General features: G+C 37.1%; 1 protein-coding gene across 1 annotated transcript in view; it reads left to right on the top strand.

The window, feature by feature from the left end:
* SLC6A11 (solute carrier family 6 member 11) overlaps positions 1 to 22203 on the top strand; it is a 110399-nt gene that overhangs the window by 49708 nt on the left and 38488 nt on the right. The window contains exon 6 of the mRNA XM_075713605.1: positions 7064 to 7198. Within this exon, the coding sequence (XP_075569720.1) occupies positions 7064 to 7198 (135 nt within the window). The remainder of the gene's footprint in view (positions 1 to 7063; positions 7199 to 22203) is intronic.

The following is a 22203-nucleotide window of genomic DNA, read 5'->3' as shown; positions in this document are numbered from 1 at the left end:
TCAAATTTTACTATGAATTTGACCAAGGCCTATTCAGACTGGAATGGATTCTTGAAATATATGGAACTATGATTTAAAGACATTCTTTCAGGATCCAGCCCATCTGTTATGATCAGTCCCACTTTTTTAGAAGCTGTTGGCACATTCTCAGTAAGTGACTAAGACATTATTAAGCTGTGCATGCATATAGTCAGTTCAAGAAAGAATCTAGTTATCTGCCTTTACCATTATTTAGTGCTTAAATGCAGTTGCTCACATAATTGATTTAAATAATATAATAAAATTAACTGCTGCTACATGTTATAGAGGCACTTTTGTGTATTCTGGTCCCCATGATTGGACTTTACTGATTATGTCTGCATGGAGGGAAAATTCTGTTCCAAGAAGCACTTCTTAGTCTGTGTTTTCCAGCTGTATGGATTGGGCAGCCTCTGCAGAATCACTGAAACTCCCTTCTACTCACATAGCAAGGTTTCCTTCTGAAGGAGATGTGGGGATGTACCCTCTCATTGCATTCAAACACCAAGTTGAGAAGCAGGGATAATGAAGGAACTGGGGTGTTGCTGGGGGTGTGGTGTGAAGTGCACCAGTTCTGCAGTGTAGATACAGCTATGTTCCGAGCTGTTTGTCTTGAAATCTCTCAGGCCATATTTATGACCATTTCTGTTTGTTTTCTCTTTGTGGTCTAACAAAAGAATGTTTTGGGGCAGCAGTATCTGTTAAATTAGGGAATTTTTACCCAAATACGTGAAAATCTAGCTTTGCATTTGATCTAGGCAGTACATTTTTTTGGTTATATATGAGTACTGTAGACCCCATCAAAATAACCGACAAGCTTGAAGAGCAATTTTAGCAGAAATAAGACAGATCTTGATTGCAATGGTCCTGGGAAATCTGGAAACAAAACCAGCTGCGGTAATTAGCTGGGAAATAATTTCAAGTAACACATATTTAGAAAACTTGATGCTACTTACGGAATATTTATGGGGAGAAATAGCTCATTATCTAAGTGAATTGTTTACTCACTTCAGCCAGGAAAGTGAGCTGCTGCAGTGCATTGATATTGTCTGCCTTTAGTACTTTTTCATTGCTTTCCAATTTTAGTTGTATTCCTGGATTGGCCTGTAGATGCTATTAGAGCACTAGGGTCCTGAGCACTGAGTCAAAACTTCCACCATGTTTTTCTTCCCCTCCTTTTGGAACTTTTGACTACAGGTAGGCAGTTTTTTGAACACAGAATATGTTGTTGAAATGGAATTTGGGAAGTGCTGAAAAGTTCATAAAGTCAGACCCGATGTAAAGGATAATTCTTGCTGAAAAAAATAGGAAACAAACATTTTTCACTCATTTTTTAATACTGAAATGAAGCTTATAAATAATGACTTTGGCTTGTTAAAGCATTTTGCGGTTGAGAGATACCTCTCTTCCACCCATCCAGTAAAAAGAATGCCAAGACAAAATGGAATAGAATGATTTTTTTTTAATTGACTCAAAATGAATTTTGCAGTTGTGTTTTCATTTCATTGTAAAGGAAACTGTTTCAGTTTGACTCAGACATTCATTTATTTACTTACTTATTTATTTATTGCCTTCACCATGACATGGATAAAAATGAGGACTTGCACAGCTCTGCTAGAGATTTTTCTGTGTCCCAGCCAATGACCTCAGTGTTATGTGGTATTAGAAGTGTTTATTCCTTTCTGCTGTTGTGTCACGTAGAATCTTCTGCTTCTGGTGATCACTGTGCATTTAACGAGGTTCTTGCATAGCTTCATTAAGTGTCCTCTCCTGGCCCCTATTTTCTAGCTCATCTTGCATTCCCAGTGAATTTTTCCTCTTTCATACTTATTTCTCAGCTCTCAAATCTCATTAAATTTTCTTACCTGTTGGTTTTTGAACTCTCTACTCCAAGTGAATCTGTCTGCACTCACACATGATTCGTTAGTAGCTTAGAAGAAATTCTGTAGTTTGTAAGCAATCTGGTTAAGGGCGGTTCACAAGATTATTCTGGAGCATATTTACCTGTGTGGGTAAACAAACAAGATGAACAGCAGATGATGCTGAATGAATCTATAAAACACACAGAGAAAATAGAAAAATCAGCCATTTTGCTGATTCTATCTCCCTGCTCCTACCCTCCCAATCGTATATCATACAAATCGACTCATCTGGTATTTTGTTGGGTTTTTGATTTAGTTTCTTTTTCTGCATATGAAATTTTAGCTTTAAAATGTAAGCAGATCTAGACATTCTTTTCCCCTTTTTGACATACTGTTTAAAAATTTGTGAATCACCTGTCGTTCCTTTATGTTGTTTTATACCATTTTTCTTGTCACACCAATTAATGTTGAAAATATCTCTTTTCAGTTGTCATTTGTATGTCTGTAGATGCTATAGTGTCATATCAGCAAGACTCTTTCAAACAATGCTGTATGCAAAATTTCACAGTATACCATGGTGGTTGAAAAAGAAAATCTTTTATAGTGTTATCATCTGCTGTCAACATCTAAGGAAGTTAGAATTTGTGAAACTGGAAAAATATTAGTAGAGCCAGGATGGCTGGATTAACTGTGACATATAGAACTCTTTTTTAAAATTTTGATGGAAATCATGCCCAGATTGGTAATACCTGGGTGTCTCTACAAAGACACCAGAGCTGCCAGACAGTGGTAAGATAATTGTATTTCTCTAGTTGTACTAATATGACCTTCTGTATCAACACTGTAAAGCAGGATAAAAATTACTCTTTACCCTGTCACATCACTCGGGCAGTGAAATTTTGGTTCCCAAGCTATTTCTCCACACAGGAGCATACGGCAGCGTAGGCATAATTTTCTTTTAGTTGTCCTGTGTAGACAAAACTTGTATGTCACTGAGATCTGAAGCTTGCTCAGAAGTCTCCTTTTAACAAAGGAAGTTGGTGGTGTCAATCTAGTTTTCTGTGGTCACAGCGTCCACTAAATAAATAGGCTAAATGACTAGCCAATAGTCTGAAAACACTAAATGAAAGATAAGGATGAGCAGGGTGTGGAGTCAGGTCTTATTTTCCATATAACTCTTCTAATACTGAGTTCAGGCAAATTGCTGGCAATTCTTGCATTGATACTATTTGTGTTTATAGCCTAGAGCAGTAGAGGACTTTATGGGAAGGGGATTAGCAAGCCAGTAATTTTCTGAAGCATCAAGTGAAATTAAACATTTTTATTCCATTTATAAAATGTGATTGGTTCATTATAATGTGAACAAGCTTGAACATCACAGCTTGCAGGAAAGAATTCCCTCAACTTCCTAGCCTCAGAAAGTTATATTTTGTTCATTGAATTCTAGCTCAGTTATGTTCTCAGCAAGAGCCAAGCAAAGGATTAAAGTTCACTACTTCCTATTCAAGACTCACCTGGCTAAGAAGCTGCTGTGAGGTAGTGTGTGAACATCAGGCTGGTGTGTTCTGTAGTAGCTGTAGCCAGAGAAATCTATTTTCAGGCTTTTAGACTTCTGTGGGTGTGTGGCTCAATTCATTGCATGCAGGGCTTCTTCCTTATTCTTGACAGATTTATCATGTGTTTCTTCTACATTTTCTCACAAGCCAAGTCACCTTCACTCGAACCTCTGCAGTATGATCTGGCCAGAATGTTCAGAAAAGCACCTTTTTATTTAGGACAAGAAGTTCAGCAGTCCCAATAGGCAAATTTGAACCTATGCTCCATATTTGTGCTTTAAAGATACTCAGGTATGAAAAGATGCAAACTGGCAGCTAGTTCAGTTCTCAAGATCTTTATGGTGTCTTACTCATGAAATCATTGCATAGATACCTAGATAGCTTTATAACTAACTTTGAGTGATATAGCCATATAGTCTTTTATGGTTTTGGTATTTAAAGTTCCAGTACTCAATACTTAACTTACTTCCAATACTTTGGTACTGAAAGTTCATGGCAGTCAATGAAGTATCTATTCCCAGGATCTCTGGTCCTAATGTACTTTCAGTTAAGCACCTAAGTATGCTTAAGAGCTGTTAGATGTCCCAGTAGGTGCCTTTCCACATACTTGTATGTCTAAATATCTTTGTAAATTTGTCTTTCAGTTATATTGTAATAGGAGAACTTGGTGCAAAAACTAACATGCCAGAAATTTTTATTTTGTTTCCAACTGCTTAAACACTGGCATTGCTCTGACAGGAGTTTAAAAAAAGCATTTTGAGCATTGGAATGCAAATTAACATACCAAGCAATTAAAGTCAATTAAAACAGGATGCAGTGTAATTAGAAACAGTTGTGTTCACATTTATATTCAGAGAGGTTTGATGTGTTGAAAGAAAAGAAAACAATTCAGGAAACTTTTAATGCCTACAGATGTGATGATGATACTAATAATGGCATTTGATTTCTAAAATGCCCCATCCTCCCTCACCTCATGAGCTCTTGAGAAGCATGATAAAATGAGCAACTGATGCACTGGATGCAGTGGAATTAAGAGGCTCAGCATACTGGGAGACTCGAATGCTGCCTACAAGTGGTGGCCTTCTCTCCCCTCTCTGAACACAATACACATACCTGTTGCAGTAAAAGAGAAGCTTGTAGTTTTAGCAGCCTCGTTAGCTGTATGAGCACTAACACTGAAAAATCATCAACAATGTCAGTTGGCACAGGAAGGGTGTATCTTTCCCACACATGCTTCCTCAGTATCTCTTTCATTGTTGTCCTGGATATCTGTAGTAGTATTTATTGCCAGAAATACTGAGCCAATTGCACTCTATTTATATCGTCTTTCTGCATGGTAACCAGAAAGGAAGGAGAGTTCTCATTCCTCTAAAGCTGAGACACAACTATCTTCATGATAAAAAAAAACTATGCTAGAGGCTGTAGTACTAGTATTTGTAATAATGTTAATACGTAATAATTTGTAATAATGTTAATACGTGTGATGGGCTGTGGAAGGCATTTGGAAAAGCAAACAGAAAACTGTGAAGAGTAGCTCTACAAGTCTGGATGGCTGCTGCGGGATTACAGACTACTGTACAAGGGTACCTTTACCTGACCTCTCTTGGGCATAGAGATGAGTGGTTTCAGCTCTTCCTTGATGGAGCTGAGTGAGGAAATACACCCAAAGGAACCTGGGAAGAAATCTGCCTCTACAAAATTGCGATCTGTTTACTGATGTAAAATGTTTCAAGGCAGTGGCAGGATGTGCAAGACAGCAGGCTGCGAACTAATGTAGTTAATGAAGCATGATGCAATGAAATTCTTTAATGCTATAACAGGTGTTCAGGTGCAATACCTTCCATGCCATCAAATGTCTGCTGACTATCCTCTATTAAAAGCAACTATTGATTTAAAAGAAGTAGAGAAAAATAGCTGGCAAGGAATTAAATACAGAAGCATAAAAACCAGTTGCTGGCTACTCCATCCTTTCCACCCAATATAAGACTCAAAGCAGGACTATGTCCATTCCATGTGTTTCTTCTTTACTTCTCATTAACTGATGATCCATTTTTATTTGAAACCTAAATGTGGAGAGCAGTGTCTTTGAGACAAGGTCTATTTGAACTCAGCCAGTTGTATCAGTTTGCATTTCCACTAATAATCAATGATAATAAATGTAAGCACTGGGATAAAGCTTTCTGTTTTGCATTTTATTGACCTATGAATTCACCAGTTCAGGCTTCTGAGACCTATAGGAATAGGTCTCCATTTCCCGGGAAAATCATGGCTTGTATTTTCAAAAGGGATAAGACACCTGAAAGGTATATAGATGCTTACCTCCTGCTAAGATCAGTGAGAGTGAAGTGTCTAAAAAGTCTCTGGCAGCTGGACGTGTTCAAAGATCCACCATGTGATTTTAAGTTCCTCCCTTTCTGAGTGTACTAGCTGAGGCACACATGAGATGATTTCATGTTTGCGGTTAAATATTCAGCATGGTCTGAAAATCAAAATTCAGTTCATTAGTCATGAAAATGTGTTTCAGAATCCTTTCATGGGTACATTCTCTGATGTATCTCTTTCATTTACATAGCCATGAGACAAGTAATGAACTTTTGAATTTAAAATGTGTATTTTTGAGGGCTATACAGGTTATGTTTTTCACCAAATGATTTTCCCCATTCTTGCAGCTTGTTAAGTAATTTTGACTTGTGCAAGGCAGATGTATAAGAGTATCATTGCATGTTAGGATATTTTATACCTACTTTGCACAGGCAGAAATGGCTAGAGAGAATTAGGGAGAGTTAAGTTTAAGGTATGTTACTATTTAAAGGAATTATTTATAGTGACTTGGAATTTATAATTTAATCCATCTCCAAGTTTGTATAGCTATATACTGCTCTCAGTTTGTGATTATAAAATGGGATCGATTCTGCTTAATTTTTCCTTTGGAAAATATGACTTCTTGCAGGTTTCCAGAAAAGCTCAGTTGCTCGCCATGCACTGAGCAAACTGATTTATGAAAACAATGTGGCCATATATGTGAAAACAGAAATTGCTGGGCTTCAGCAATTCAGAAATCTTGCCTGAAGGTACTTTGCATGATAAGGGTACTATAGCATATCACAAGGAGATATACATACGTTTAACCTTTAGGCTTGCTGAAATGTTTATTCCTCAAATGCAGACATGCAGGCAAAGCTGTCTCATGAGATGATAGTTTAGTAATTACTAGGTGACTAAGAATTCATTGCATATGTTATTATAGAATATATAATGCAATTAACTACTTGCTATACTTGCTATTATGAGTCAATTTCCATGTATCTGTGTTAGGAATAGTATGTGGTATAGTGTACAGGTAAACTATAGTACGGTGTCTGGTCATCTATCATAAAGAGAGAGTAAATAATATGCTTAAAGAGAACTTCCCACTCTCTTTATAAAAAAGTGTTGACCTTTCCTACAAGACAAATAGTTTAGAATGTTTGTAGGACAAAATTCACCTCCACTAACAAGGGCATCAAAAGCACTTTTCCTCCAGGAAAGGATTTGTTTTTTATCTAGTACCAAAATGGAGGGGGAAATGAGTTGGTTGTGCTGTAGTTGGAAGAAAATATTTTTCTAATGTTTGCTTCTTCTTGCTAGGTTGTATATGTAACAGCCACATTCCCCTATATCATGTTGATGATTCTCCTGATTCGTGGAGTAACATTACCAGGTGCTTCCGAGGGGATAAAATTCTACTTGTACCCTGACCTTTCTCGACTGTCTGACCCACAGGTAGGATCATGGTCCATGTATTTATTTTCCTCTCTGACTGGGAAAAACTGCAGGAGTTTCTTGATTTTCAAGTTTGAATACAGGTGATTTCTGGATAGCTGTTCATTGTTAAACATCTGGAATTGCGGATAGGGCTTTAAAGCCATCACTGCTTACATGTGTTTGAATGTATTTTTTCAGTAGAAAAGTATCTTGGTTGATAAATCAGAATTTTCAGAAGTGTTCAGTTGCAGTTGCTGCTTCTGCCATGGAGGGGGAAGAGCATTGCCACTGGTTTCCACAGGAACAACTTTAACTAAGACTTACCAATTTTACAGTTCTCTGCTCATTCCAAATCTAAATCCCAGTGAAGATTAGTAGAGAAATTAATTGTTCAGATGATTGTTATCTTTGAAGCAGAAGTCTATATGCAATCAAGGAGGAATGAAGTACTCAAACCAGGAACTGTCTTTTTGTTGTTTCCAGAGTAGAGTTGAACATAGAAATACTGGATTAAGTTGATTTTTTTTCAGTGACAGATGAGTACCGTAAAACAGTTGTTATATATCATTTGTCTGATATCAAAGAGGGAAAATGACACAAGCTCTACAAAACCTGACAGGTTGCAGACAGCATTTTACTTACCTGGTTTAGCAATGTAGAAAACATTATACAGTGTTACTCCTAAGGCTATTATAATATTAAATGGATCCTGAGATGGAAGTTTGGCAATATTTGTCAAAATTAATTTTTTTAATCTCCTTACTGAAAACATGTCAGCATAATTTTATTTTTTAACCTCTGCTTACTGAAAATGTGGGGGTTTTTGCAAAAGACTATAGAGGGGACCCTTAAGGTTACTTCCTTGAAGTGTCTGAAATGACTGACTCGTGTAAAGTTCACTTTAAACAAGTAATGTTTCTAAAAAAAAAAAAAAAAAAAGCTAGAAAGAAAAAGATTTATTTAAAATTTTGGAATTTTAGATGAAAATTTAATCATGTTGCCACTTTTGGACTCAACAATGTTTCTAATCATTCTATGTCAGCATAGATGGGAAGTGAAAGAAGAGTTGCTTAGAAGTGGCCTCAGTTCACCTGAGAAATTATCACAGTAGCAGACAAAAACAACGGGATTCTCTGACATGCTCACAGTTGTTTGTTTGCAATATATAATAGACTCAGACTGTAGTAAATATAGCAAGCCAGTCCAATTGCAGGTGAACCCCATGTGTCTTAACTCGTTTTAGCAGAGACAAGAAATTTGACTGAGAACATGGATGGCATCTGTTTATGTTGTCCAGTTTTAACTAGTGTTTCACCCCACTGTGTGGTTCTGACAACTAAAATTACCCACCGCCTTAACAAAAAATGTTCAATGAGTACTCTTTTCTTGTACTACACCATGACGATTGCTCCACCTGTGAAGTCTATTGACCTAGTATGAATATGAGGTAGTCCTGCTGCTTAAATGTTGATTCCTTCACTTGTCCAGCAGTGTGTGAGAGGCCTGTTAACGGGATTTTGCCCTGCGTATGGATTTTTCACATGCCACTAACACAGTTGCTTCTGTTTGTTATTGAGGGAGGGCATGCAAGCTTAAGCAACGTTATTGTCAGGCTGTAAGGGGGTTTTATATGCCTATTTAGTGTACTGTTTCCACTTGTAAAGAAATACATTGTTGCCATGACAATTTCCAAATCACATAATATTAGTCTAAGCAGTCTGTGAAGTACAAAGCGCTTAAAAGACACATGTGCATGTACCTGTTTGTCCCACACATATAGCTCAGCTGATACTAGAATGGCTTTTGGGAAGGCTTAATGGATTGTTTCAACAAGCCAACTTTCTTCTTCATTTCAATGAGACTTTAACTGACACATTGCCTTACTTCAGCCTTAGTATTTTAAGCACCTTTTTGTAGGAAAGAAGCTGAAGTAGAACGGACCGTAATAGGAGATTGTGGAACACTAATACAGGTAATTTAACTGTAGTATGTGTGATGAAATGGTTTTAGAGAATTATTTTTGTGTTAAAAAAATGCTGTTTCATGAAATGGAAATGTTTTGTTGAGACTAATCAATTTTTGAAGAAAGATTTCTGAGTTATGGGTGGGATCTCTGGTCAATTTTCAAGAAATCAAGGAAGTTTGGCTTCTCGATCTTAAAAATAGAATTTGGCACAACTTGTTTTACTAAACAAAAACTAAAATGGAATTGGTTCAACTTTATTGCAACTTTTAATGGTAACAAGATAGATATATAGACATTTTCAATTTTATGGAAATGTAGAACTTAATAATGTTCAAAACCACAGATTTTTGCGTCAAAAAGCCTCTATTCCATAAGCCTCTTCTCAATTTGTTCTAGAGATTTTTGCCAAGAAGCAAATATAGGACAACTGAAGTAACCTTCATACTTGTGCTTTCAGTTTTCATCTTTACTTTTGTTTATTTGGATTTACTCCACAATATTAAAGCATAAGTCATGTGTACTAGCAGAAGTTGTTTCCCTCTTCAACTGGAGGTCTGTTTAAATAATGTTCCAGGGAGACTACTGTGTCTGTATTAGGAGATCAGTATTTGAACCACAGTGCCAACTATGTTTACTGTGAATTAAATAAAGTAAGTTTCTCTTCGAGGCTCACTTTAGTTTGAAGGTCATGAATCCTTTGTCTTTGTGTAATTTGCATTCCATGGTTCGTTCTAGCTTTCTAAGCAGCTATTCATCTGTCTTTTCAGTTCCTCTTAGCTTTCAAGTGCTGTGTTCTCTATTTAATTTTTATATTCTATCTTTTCAGCAGACTGAATCCTCTTGGTCTGAAAATGCCATCTTTTGTCCTGTGTATCTGTAGAGCTCATACCAATCACTTTTCATTATAATAGTGGAGTACTACACTCAAGCTTCAGAAATGCTTTGTTTCATCAACAGTAAGGTCTCTATAGCCTTCATACTCAAATTGGCTTGAAATATGTCCCTATGCCCCAATCTGGAAGATACAGGTGCTGTTTATGGTTTAAATATGGGGTCTTTCCTGAGTTATAACTCACATAAGAGAAGTATTTTACAAAATTATTTAGATTGTTATGGTTTTTGTATGCAGTTCTGACTCAGAATATGGTTCTGGTTGTCCCTCAACAGATTTAAGTCACTTAATATGTAATTGTGCTTGTGCGTGGTACTCACTGCTCCTTTTTGGGGAAAACATTTGGTTCTTCATAATGGGGTTTTCCAAACATTTGTGCATGGAACAGGTTAAATCAGTTAGGGACTTGCAGATATACCAGTTTGATGGATCAAGGAGCAATATTATGTTCAGTGATCTCGAAAACACACATGTAAATTTAAGCCCTGCTGTAGCAGTGGATTTTTAAAACAAGGAGGAAAATAAAAATGAAGCCTTCTTGTTTATTGTGTGCTTGTATGCTCATATCTGGCTGAGTTACTGGGGGGTTTTTATTAAAAAATATGCATTGTTTTAATGAAGATATTCATTATAGCCTCTGTAGAGGTGAACATAACAGTCAGAATTACACAGAATTACGTAGTCAGAATTACGTCAGACGCATAGTGCTTACAGAAATCTTGAACAAATTTAATTTGTGTTTTGCAATTGAATTGCACATGAGCATACACTTCTATGTGGAAAGAATACAGGTTGTACTTTTCCTCTGATATACTCTCATGTGAATGTTAAGCATGATAAATGAATGTCAAGGCAAATTACATATAAGGCACAGGAAAATCTGAGCTATCACAGTTAGGACTGATTTTAAATTTCTCTGATGTTTTATTTGCAGTGAGAAAGTGTTGAAGTTGCAATAAAATTTCTGATGGCAGAAACATCTCTACAATTCCTCTCTAGTAGCTCAGCTGTGAGAGTTCAACTCTTAGGTAGCCATGACTGCAGATGACTGCAGAACTTCCAGAAGTTTTCTATGGGTGCTTTTGCAGTGGGTAGACCACCCAGTTTGAAAATGTCTTCCAGAAGGACTTTTTCCATAAATTTCCCTGGCACTGAAATTTGGTTGACTGGCTTATAGCTCACTGGATCTTCCTTCTTGCCCTTCTTGAAAATAAGTACTAAAACATGAATGCACAGCAATGAGCATCAACTTAACCTGAAAAAACCCTTACACTAGATGGTCATCTTTCTACTATAAGACTTCTCTTCCTTACATTGCCCCCTGTCTCAAAAATTTCTTTCTTCCTGCATTTTCCTGTGTGGCACTTAGGCTATGTTTTCATGATGCAGAGAAAAAGAACATTTTAGTACATTGGATATCTGTTTTAGGGAAAACACTTTTTTTTTTTTTTTGGTAGAAAATCACTTAAATGCACATTAGATCTTTTTTTTTTTTGCATGAAAATTGTAGTTTTGATTAAAAACTCCTTAATTTTCATGTTAGCATGAGTTATTTTGCTAGTTATTCACACTACTTCCTGAACAGCATCTTAGTATGTTTGAGCATGTACATATAATTATACTTTTAAAAAAGATGCTATTCACCAAAGCTGCAAACAATTGCTATCCAGTTAGGCTACTTATAATATACATATGTGTGAGAGATATTTGGGAATACTGTATATGTGTAGAGATAATATTTTCTTAAATCTGGTTCTGAAAATCCAAACTGGAAAAGTATTTGAGAATTTATGTTCCCTTAACTTTTTCTTTCCAATGTTTAATAATGCTGAGTTGTTTTAGCTATGAAAGCTGCAGCACTAATGCCACTCTGATTCTTTACCAAGAACTCTTTTCTTAGCAGTAGAAGAAATAAACCAGATTGATTCAATTTTAGTACATGCAGCCTTGGAAGCAAGCAACTATCACAGTTGCATCGCCACCTTGAGGCCGAATGAAACCTATGTTTTCAAATAATTCTCTCCTAGCTTTAAAAGTGGAGGAAACAGTTGCATTTAAACAGAAGCGTTAGGGCTCTATTTTCCTTAAAAAAAAAAAGGTAGGAGAAATTGTGATTTTATTTCTGGGTGGTTACATGCTCAGAAAATCAAGGGAACTGTACGGATACCTGAATACTGACCTGTACTGTATCTATCTAAGTATACTGATCCTTAAAATTGAAACCTAGGAATTTTCATATGTTGGCAATGAAATGATATCTAATTGCTGCAGAATTTTTTGATGCTTTTATTTGTTTGGAATGTGACAAATGAGAAACTTACTTCATAAGATGCATTCAATACTAGATGGTAACCCTAGTTTTTAAGCAAAGTACTTGGAGAAAGGGTTCAGAGGCAGATCACATGTTCTAAATCTTACCAGCCTTTTAATACCACTAAGTCTAGTAATACCTTCAGCAATTTACTGCATTTTTGACCGTTATAAGAGTTTATGCAGCTTTTTTTTTTTTTTTTTTTTTTTTTTTAACCCAAACAGTTAACTGGGAAAAAATAGCAGTAATGAGAGGGGGATGATGTCCAGTTCCCATCACACTCATGCAGTTCTGTTAACAGCTATGGAATTTACTCTTCTTTTTCCTACCAGTTTCTTCCATTCTCTGTATTGTTTGCTTCATCAGGTATTCACTTTCTGAACCAGTCAGTTGCAATGCATATGCATGTGAGTTGCGGTAAATTTAAAAAAGAGTGAAATAAAAGAAATTCATGCAAGGGCCATATGTATGAAAACCCTTAGCTGAATTTACTATCTATATAACTACAACTTCCACTTTACACATGTATCTTTGAAGAGTGTTTGTTAATTTGTTGAATTTCAAACTGTCCTTTCTATGAAAGGAAAAAAGTATTGCTGCTGATTGTGAGGCTCTCATGTTGCTGTTAAGTAGTAATCCCCTACCCAAACTTTTAAAATTTAAACTTGAAAAAGAATTAATTCTTCTCAAAGTCTGCTGTTTGCACCATCATTCCAAATTTACTGAGATTTTAAATTGTAAGGTAAGCACAGGATATAGACTGGTACGATGTTTAGAAACATTTTGCCCTACAATGCAGTTTATAATCTCCACAATGAGGAAATTTCATTTTACTGTGTACTAGGGCTTTTGCATTACAAATTGTTTATGTGGTTTTAAAGAATAAGAAGACCAACAAATTGCTGTAATGCACTGTTCTTGCTGAAAGGGCAGAGGTGTTTAACAAAGCCATAAATCACTCCTGGGACGGATACTATTCCCATTTTCTCCAAAGAAAGACTGAAGGTAAGCCTGGGAGCACATTTCATTTCCCCTGCTCAAAGAAACGTACATACTGCTCTCTCGCAGTGAATCCACACTACAGTGATTGGGCACATACATTTCAAAAGGCATGGGCTGAAGACATTCAGGGTGTTCTCCTATGACAAAAAATTACTCTCTGCAATGCATGGAGCAGGGTAGTATTTGTTCACTGCATATTGTGCAAAGATTTTAGGTATATTTAAGTATGCTGTGGGAAAGGCACAGTTTACATTGAATACATCATTGCTAAACTGTTGGTGTATATGAGTCAACATGATATACCTTTCTATGCCTCAATATACAACTCTTTTTTTTTTTTTTTTTCCAACAGCATAATATTGTGACTATGAATTTTTATGTGGTTTCAGAAATGTGGTTTCAGAAGTCCAGTTATTGCTTTGGAGAGTTATTTCAAGCCCTGAAGAAATAGTTTGCCACCTTCTCCCCATGTTATTTCCTTGTGTTTCTTGCTATTGCTACACAAGCAACAGCAAGCTGAGGAGGCAACAGCAGATTTTTGGCAGTTAGAAGAGACTTGTTGAAAGAATGGGGTCATTTCATAATTTCCCTGGGGCTTCTATGCCACATGAAATCTCTTCCAGCTATCCCTGCAACCCCTTAGCAACCTTGGCAAAGGCGAGACATCATCCGAGTTTCAGGGAAACTCTAGTTGCACTTTAACATTAGGCTTTATGGCTAGTGTGGTATGCCACTGGAGGGAGACAGGATCCACACATTAGCTCAATCTATTGGCATAACAGGGAGAGATTTTTTACTGTTTACAATGATGACACCTGAAAAGAAGCACTAGGCGAACTTGAAGAGCCATTTTGTGCATAAATTAATTAACATTCTCAGGAACACTTAAGGAATTGTGAATACCAGCAATGAGTCTAGCTTCTCAGCTGCTCTAGAAGTCAAGTCTCCTGGCAAGAGGAAAGCTGTTGTTAAAAAATCATTTGTTTCAGATGAAATGAAAAATTGGTACAAAAAATTACTAAGTGATATAGGTATATGGATATTAATGAGAGAATAAAAATAAGGGACCTTGTGCACAGTGAAGATGGTCAGTAAGTGAAGCAAATAGCTGTTCCACACTATTTCTGGGACAGTCACAAGTGTGTATATGATGCCATATAATTAGAGGCACTGGAAATATATGGTTATTTTAAGAATTGCTAACAGGATTCTTGTTAATCCTGTTATTCAAGAGGAATGAGAGAAAAAAGAAAAACAGAAGATTACTACACTTAGTGGAATGATGTGGAGCTTGCAGAAAATCTGTTATTTACTGTTTTAAAAAATTGAGTGCTCCTAAAGATTATTCTTTGAAGACCTGCACAAAAAAATGCTTTCTAATCCCCCAGACATTTCTGAGACTTTTTAAATTTCCATCCTAGAACTGGAATAACAGTTGAATTCTCAAAACGATCCAACACAAGAAAGGCCAGGCAAACATCTGCAGAAAAGTAGTAATGGCAAAAGTGTATTGCATACACCCCACAAACTACCACTGGAGAGATGCCATGCTGTAGGGGTTCACTGCGAGCCTGGAAAGGTCTCTGCTTAAGGCTTTTGTAGTAAATAGAGTTGGGCTCACATACATTTTTTTCTTCAGAAGTAGCTTAGAGGAGATTGGTACTGAAGTTCTCCCCTGAAAGTATTCTCTGAGCTAATGGAAATACAAAATGAGGAGGAGGCAGAAAGGAACAGAAAAGGTGCCTTCCTCCAGGGTGGTATAAGAAAGCTGGGGACTGCATTGAGCTGTGGGCTATGTAGGCATCTTAGAAGTACATGTTCCTTACTGCCGCTCTTCTCTTTTCCTACCATGCTTTTTGTATCTGCTAGCATATATAGTTTGTATGACACTTGTGCATACATATGTGATTTATTTGCAAGGGCAGTGTGGGAAAGGGAGAAAAAAGTGATAGAAAGCAAGGAGAGGGAAGCTGGGAGAAGAAGGTGGGAGGTGACTGATGACAGTTGCTGGCACACTGCCCTAATGTATGTGGGAAAACAAGCTGCCTCTCCTATCATGAACTGTCACCAGCTGCCAGGCAGCTCACAGAAAGGATCCAGATCCAGGAGAGCAAATTGGAAAGATGAGGAGATGTGTGTATTGGCAGCTGTGACTTTCTGATGCTCTCTACTCTGAATGCCTATGCTAAATTGTTGACTATTCCTTCCTTATGGATAAAGTAATCCCATTGTATTAGTACAGTTTTTGCTTAGGCCATTGAAGCTGGATTGATTGTTGGCTACTTTACCTAGCATTGCATAATTATTTCTTCCTTGTGCTTTATAAAATGTTTATACGCACGCACACACACGCATATATACACACTAAAGATCTATCATCAAAATTGCCTATGAAGATAAATGACAGGATGGGATAGCCAACATGTTTTCTTAACTTCAGATTCTGCTGTGGTGCATTACATGACTTGGGCATACAGTTCATATTCTTTTCTCTGAAATAAGAGCCTTTTAAGAAATAAATTTATTCCTGTGTTAATATTAAATTCCAGAAAATTTTGTAATACAGGAGTTCCTGCAAAGGTCATTAATATTTTTAAACATATCTTCCTTAACTGTGTTCACAGTCTTAGATTTCCATATGTTAACATATTTTCCCATATGGATGTTTATAGACAGCTACTTCAAACACTGAGGCTCAAATAAACTGAGCATTCTGTGACCATTTGCACCAGAATCCTGGCTGCAAGAATATCTTTTTATGCCATCTGAGAACAGAGGCAATAGCATATATTTTGTCGCACCAATGCCAACTAAACACTACTACTTCAATTTAGGACTATAAGTAAGGATAAGGAAAGAAAGTATCTGACTGTCACAAAGAGAGAGGCAATACAATGCTTTGACTAAATTTGTTACAAACTTGGCAGGAAATCATCAGGCATTGATGCAGTTTGGGATATGGGTTCACGGATCTTTCATTTGTTTGTTCATTGTCAACCCATGTGAACTTTTCAGAGAAAATTTGAATCAAGAAAGCGCAGCTGAATTTGTAAAGAATGGGAGGCAGAATCTGGTTCTTGGTGATTTTTGCACTTAAGTTCTGTGTTCACATATTGATACTTTAGCAGAACAAACACAGAACATTTCACACAGACCACAGCTTTAAAAGTGTTTTTATTTTAAAGAGGTGTTTTCCTTTATTCTTTTTACTATTATTATTACTACATTTTGAAACAAAATCTTGTTTAGGAATTAAAAACCAAATCCTTCATTTAAAAATAGAGAAATAACATTTGAGTTCTCAAAATAACTTTTCAGGTTCTGACCAAATGCTTTTACTGTTTGACCCAAATTTACAAACAATGCAACTAAACTGAATCATCATTCTTCTGTGAAATTAAACATTTGACCTATGTCAATACTTTCAGTAGCCCCCTTAATGTCAAGAAGTGCAGGTCCTGAATACAATTCCTAAATGGAATTTTTTTTATTCTAGTGCTTTTTTTATCTTGAGCTTGGTTTTACTTTAAGTTTCTGCCAGCTCTGTGGCATAAATGAAAGGTTTTTCATTGCCCAGCTCTCTTTAAAAAGGACTAGGCTCACAGCAGAATTTTAGTGAATGTTGAGTGGCTTGTTTACTAAAATTTGCCAGTTGGGTATACAGTTCCTGTCACTCTAAAAACAACTCATGCTTTTAAAATACTCTAAATCCCTCTGTGTAAAATAATAAAACAACATGGTGACTCTGAGGGATGTTCACAAAAAGGTATAGTGAAAGCTGGCACTTTCCCAGCCTGAAGGTCTAAATGAACTTGTTTATCCATCCATGAAGGTGAGCAGAACATAGGTGGAAAATGATTGCAGCAGTTAAAACACTGAAAAAGGTATAGCTGGGGCACTAGCCTTTAGTGAGTTACTATCTTATGGAGGAAGGCCGAAAATGTGGCACATGACTAGGGATTGCAAACTAAAAATGATCTATTCTGTCTTGATCTTCACAACAAAGCAGATCAAGTGGTCCAGAGTCTTCATATTGAATGAGGCAGAGGCTAAATAACATAGGGGCTAATTTACTCTCCTGGATATTTTGAGACTGACCAGGCAATGATTTTCAGTACTGGTATATCACTGATAACTGTATTTTTGTATGTATATAACTCCACTTACCTGCAGATTTTTGAGTGGTTTAGGTCACAAAAAGGTAATATGTATAGTCATTGAATAAGTCAGTTGTTAAAAACCCAGTCTGTCAAACAACTCCAAATAGTAAAATATTAGTATTGCTCTCTATTTAGGTCCAAGAGAGGTTGTTTGTAGTTGGGGTTTTTTTGGGTCTTGGTTTTTCATACACTGGCTCGAATTTTTACTTTAGCTGCATTGTCATACAGGTGCGAGTAGAAATAAGAACCGAGTGTGTATTACCAAAATATAGAGTTGAAGAATGCAAGACTAAATGAGTTGGCAGCAAGTGGGAAAGGGGAAGAAATAAACAAAAACGCGGTCTCTTTTTGTCTTTCCATCCTGTTGTACTGACTACTGTAGATTGGAGGTATCAGACAGAAGCAAATCATCCTTCAGATGGAGGGGGAACATGCAAGAAGTGATTCTGAGGGACAGACACAGCATCAAAGATGTTTGTGGGTTGGAACGACTTGTACATCACTCCATGCTCCTGGCTGGGTATGAGGAAAAATACCTACCAGCAAATCAGCTCTTTGAACATTTCAGATAAGCATTTAAAATAAGCCTAGGATATCTGCAGTAAAATGTTTATTTCCCAAATTAACTTATTCAAGACAAATCTATCACAGGGAAGAGATGACCAGCTTATGCCCTGAAGGTCTAAAACAAATTTGCTTTATTACTTTGTCTTTCTCCATTCCCCCTTGTATTTATATATGAAAATTATATAGGGAACTCATTTTGATTTTTGTACCTGTTGAGCCCCTTGTGGAGCTGGATGTTGTTAGTAGCTCCTTACCTAGTGATGTGAGCTTCTTCAAACTGTCAGGTGGAGTCTCAGTGAATTGTAACTGAGAACAAAAAGAAAACCCAAAATGCCCCTTTAAAAAAATAATCTTAAGATCTGAGATTGATTGGATAAGTTGTTGCTCTAAGCTTGCTAGAGGAATTTCAGAGATTCTTGGCACATAACCCTGGGTAGGTGCCAGGCTCTTGGTCTGGTTCCAAGCAAATTCCAGCTACTATACACCAGTAACTAACTCTGAGATGCATAGTCAGATGGTACATACCAAGTTATCATCTTTGCATCAATGCAATGGTGCCCTGCCGTTGCAGACCTATGGCTGTGCTCATTCATCCACAGAATAAGATTTGTTCAAGTCCACAGAACACGTCAATGGCTGGTGGTGTGTTTTAACCCCAGCTGGCAACTAAGCATCACGCAGCTACTTGCTCACTCACCCCGAGTGGGATGGGGGAGAGAATCAGAAGGGTAAAAGTGAGAAAACTCCTGGGTTGAGATAAAGACAGTTTAATATGTAAAGCAAAAGCTGCTCACGCAAGCAAAACAAAAGAAGGAATTCATTCACTACTTCCCATTGCCAGGCAGGTGTTCAGCCTTCTCCAGAAAAACAGGGCTTCCATCACGTGTAATGGTTACTTGGGAAGACAAATGCCTTCACTCTGAATGTCCCCCCCCTTCCTTCTTCTTCCCCCAGCTTTATACGCTGAGCATGACATCATATGGTGTGGAATATCCCTTTGGTCAGTTGGGGTCAGATTTCCCAGCTGTGTCCTCTTCCAACTTCTTGTGCACCCCCAGCCCACTCGCTGGTGGTGTAGTGTGAGGAGCAGAAAAGGTCTTGACTCCATGTAAGAACTGCTCAACAATAATGAAAACTTCCCTGTGTTATCAACACTGTTTTCAGCACAAATCCGAAATATGGCCCCATACTAGCTACTGTGAAGAAAATTAACTCTACCTCAGCCAAAACCAGCACAGCTGGTCTACCTACCCTTATGTAGCAGACCACATTCCTTCCTGGGAGTCACGATCACACACCCTTGATAGCAGTGCTTGCTGCCTATTGCAGATGCTACAAGGCTTCCTACCTCTAGCTGGCCATTACATTTAGAATTGGAGGCATGCAAGTTAAGAGTATGGGGAGAGATGAATTTACAGCTTAAGTTACTTATTCTGTGGTTCTGTAAAATGCCTAAATTAATGATTATCGCTTGCTCAGTACTTAATCATTGATGAAATTCAAGGAGAAAGAGGCTACGGGACAAAGTAGTAGAGTTTCTGTTTGTGAATATGGAGCCTTTGAGACTGTTTATTCAATATAAATACATATGGTTTTGTGGCATACACTCACTGAGGAGGTAACTGTAATGCTCAATATTCTGAAACAATTTACTAACAGGCAGTGCTGCCACAGAAATTATATTCTTAAGGTTCAGCTGTGAGGTAACCTTAATGGATTCTTACTTTTGCTTCCTAGAATTGCTGTTCTGTTTTGAGTGAGAAAGATAAGTAATATGTAGTCTTTCGTTTTACCTCATTTGGGTTTGCTGTACACAGTGGGCGTACATCATTTAGCCTTCACTGTTGCTTTTAAAAACATTTACTGGCTTTTCATTTCTATGTGCTTCCTTGGTCATGGCAGGCAGCTCTATGTATCCTTGACTCATTCCTGTTACTTGTCTTCTACATTCAAACAACTGGATAAAAATATTTGTTTGTAGTTTGATCATGATTGTACAGAATGGCAGAAAGTGGGGCACCAAACACCGAAGCTGTACCAAAGACAAGGGCCAAGATGCTCTGGCCCTAAGAGTTTCTCTGAGAACTCCTGGGGCAGAGCGACACAGTTTAAAGCCTGCTGGTTTCCCGTGACCCACAGCCAGAGGTACGTGGCAGGGGTAAGAGAGCTGGTGAGACCCCCAGGCTTCTTGTGCGGACAATGGAAAGAGAAAGCCACCTTTGGAGAGCATTTTCATTGCATTGTACTGAAGTCATTTGAACATATAATGTTACATAACATTTTGATACAGTTTAACTAACTGGAGTAAAATTGGAATTTATTGTTTTGGCAAATGTTTGCCGTAGTCTTTCCCTGAGCATCTAGTTTTGTCAACAATTAAGAGGACAGTGGGCTACCTTTGCACTGATTGAATGTAGCCATACTTTTGTTATGTATTTGTATCCAAATATATATCCTATATACATAAGTAGCTAAAGTGAAAAAAATGTGTTTGACTGTCTTGATAGTAATTTGAATCCTTCCATTCTATTGTCTTAAGTCATATTAAACCGAAGATGACATTTCTCAAATGAAAAGAGGACTTAAGATGTTTTAGTAAAGTGGTTAATGCTCTATATTAACTATATGGCTTTTCTTAGTTTTCTGGGGCAATTTTTGCTGAATTAGGATGGGATTATCCACATCTGTAGGTTTGTCAAAGGCCGAGTGACTAAATTTTGGTTAAATTATATTAAAATTATAGACTTTCTTGTCTGTCATTTTGGATTGTTGACCTATATTGTCAGTACCAATATTTGAAGGAGTATGTTGCACAAGATTTCAGTTCTCTTTGTTCTGAGATTACTGTTTTAAAAAGACAATTAACTTCTAATTGTTCCTTTATTATTTATTTATTATTTATATTTATTCTGCCTAAGTATTCAGGTTGTATTATGCTTGTGAAAGGCAACATTTAGATTATTATGTGGGCAGTGTGAAATCAAAGCTGTCCTCAATTAAGCATTTATATGTGTAACAGAATGATAAGTAATAAGTTGTCCCCTGGCACCTTTAATTGGTTTATTAAATACTGGGTTTAGTTGAGGTATTTTCTGGAGACATTCATGTTAAATTTTAAAAACATTTTTCACTTTTCTTTTTGGTCTTTAGGCAATAAATATTTTTCAAAATAAATAAACTATAGTAGAGGTACTCGGTGGATATTAGCTGGAAGCTGGAGCACAGTTTTGGTGGCATTGTAGACTATTAACTAGTTAGAGTTGCTTTTTACCGTGTTTGTGATCCTCCTTAGAAGACTGATTTGCTCATTAAATAGCAATGGTAGCTCTATAGGGCAGTATATAGCCAACAGTCACTGGTGGGTTTTTCATGAAAAAGTAGAAAGGAAAAAAAAAAAAAAAAAGCTTTTACACACTGTCAGACCTGAAGCTGGAGCACAGCCCTCCTGGTTATGCAGCCAAGGCACAATTCCCTGTTTGTGTGGCAGTCAGCCAGTAGCTCAGGAGGTCCTACTGGAACCCTGCCTTGGATTTGGCAAAAGTCTATAAAAATGGAGATGTAGTGGGTTTAGAAAAATACAAAAGAATGTGCTATTTCACACAATGAGTAACTAAATGGAGGAACTCACTGCTAGAGGATGTGGGAGGCCAAAAGTATAAATTCTTTCAATTAATTATGTATAGGTCAATTGTGAGCTGTTAAACTCAAGAGTCTACATATAACCTGTGGTTCCAGCTTGTTTCTGCTGGAGAATTTCTGTCCAGCTTCTGCTGGCAAGTTCCCTGTCTTGGGGTGTCCACATTGCAGGTGTAGTCTCCTGTGTCCCTACTATAAAATAAGATGAAGTATATGCCAGCTAGTCAGAACATGCTCATTTGAATAGAAAATAACACATTAGTGGCTGACTGCTACAGATTCATAGTTTAACTGGTATCTTTAATCCTTTGGCAGCAATTATTCATCATTTTCATTATCCTATGCATGGATTGGTGGGGGAAGTTATGCCAGAAGTTGTATAGGCATGGAAATATAATACTCCTTGTTTGGATACTGGCATTATCAGGTGAGAGATTAACAGAATTATAGAAATGAGTGTGAGAAAACAGCTAGCTAATGTTAGTGGAA

This window comes from Pelecanus crispus, chromosome 7 (assembly GCF_030463565.1).
Source record: "Pelecanus crispus isolate bPelCri1 chromosome 7, bPelCri1.pri, whole genome shotgun sequence".
NCBI classification, from domain to species: domain Eukaryota; kingdom Metazoa; phylum Chordata; class Aves; order Pelecaniformes; family Pelecanidae; genus Pelecanus; species Pelecanus crispus.
This window is presented reverse-complemented; position numbering and strand designations above follow the sequence as displayed.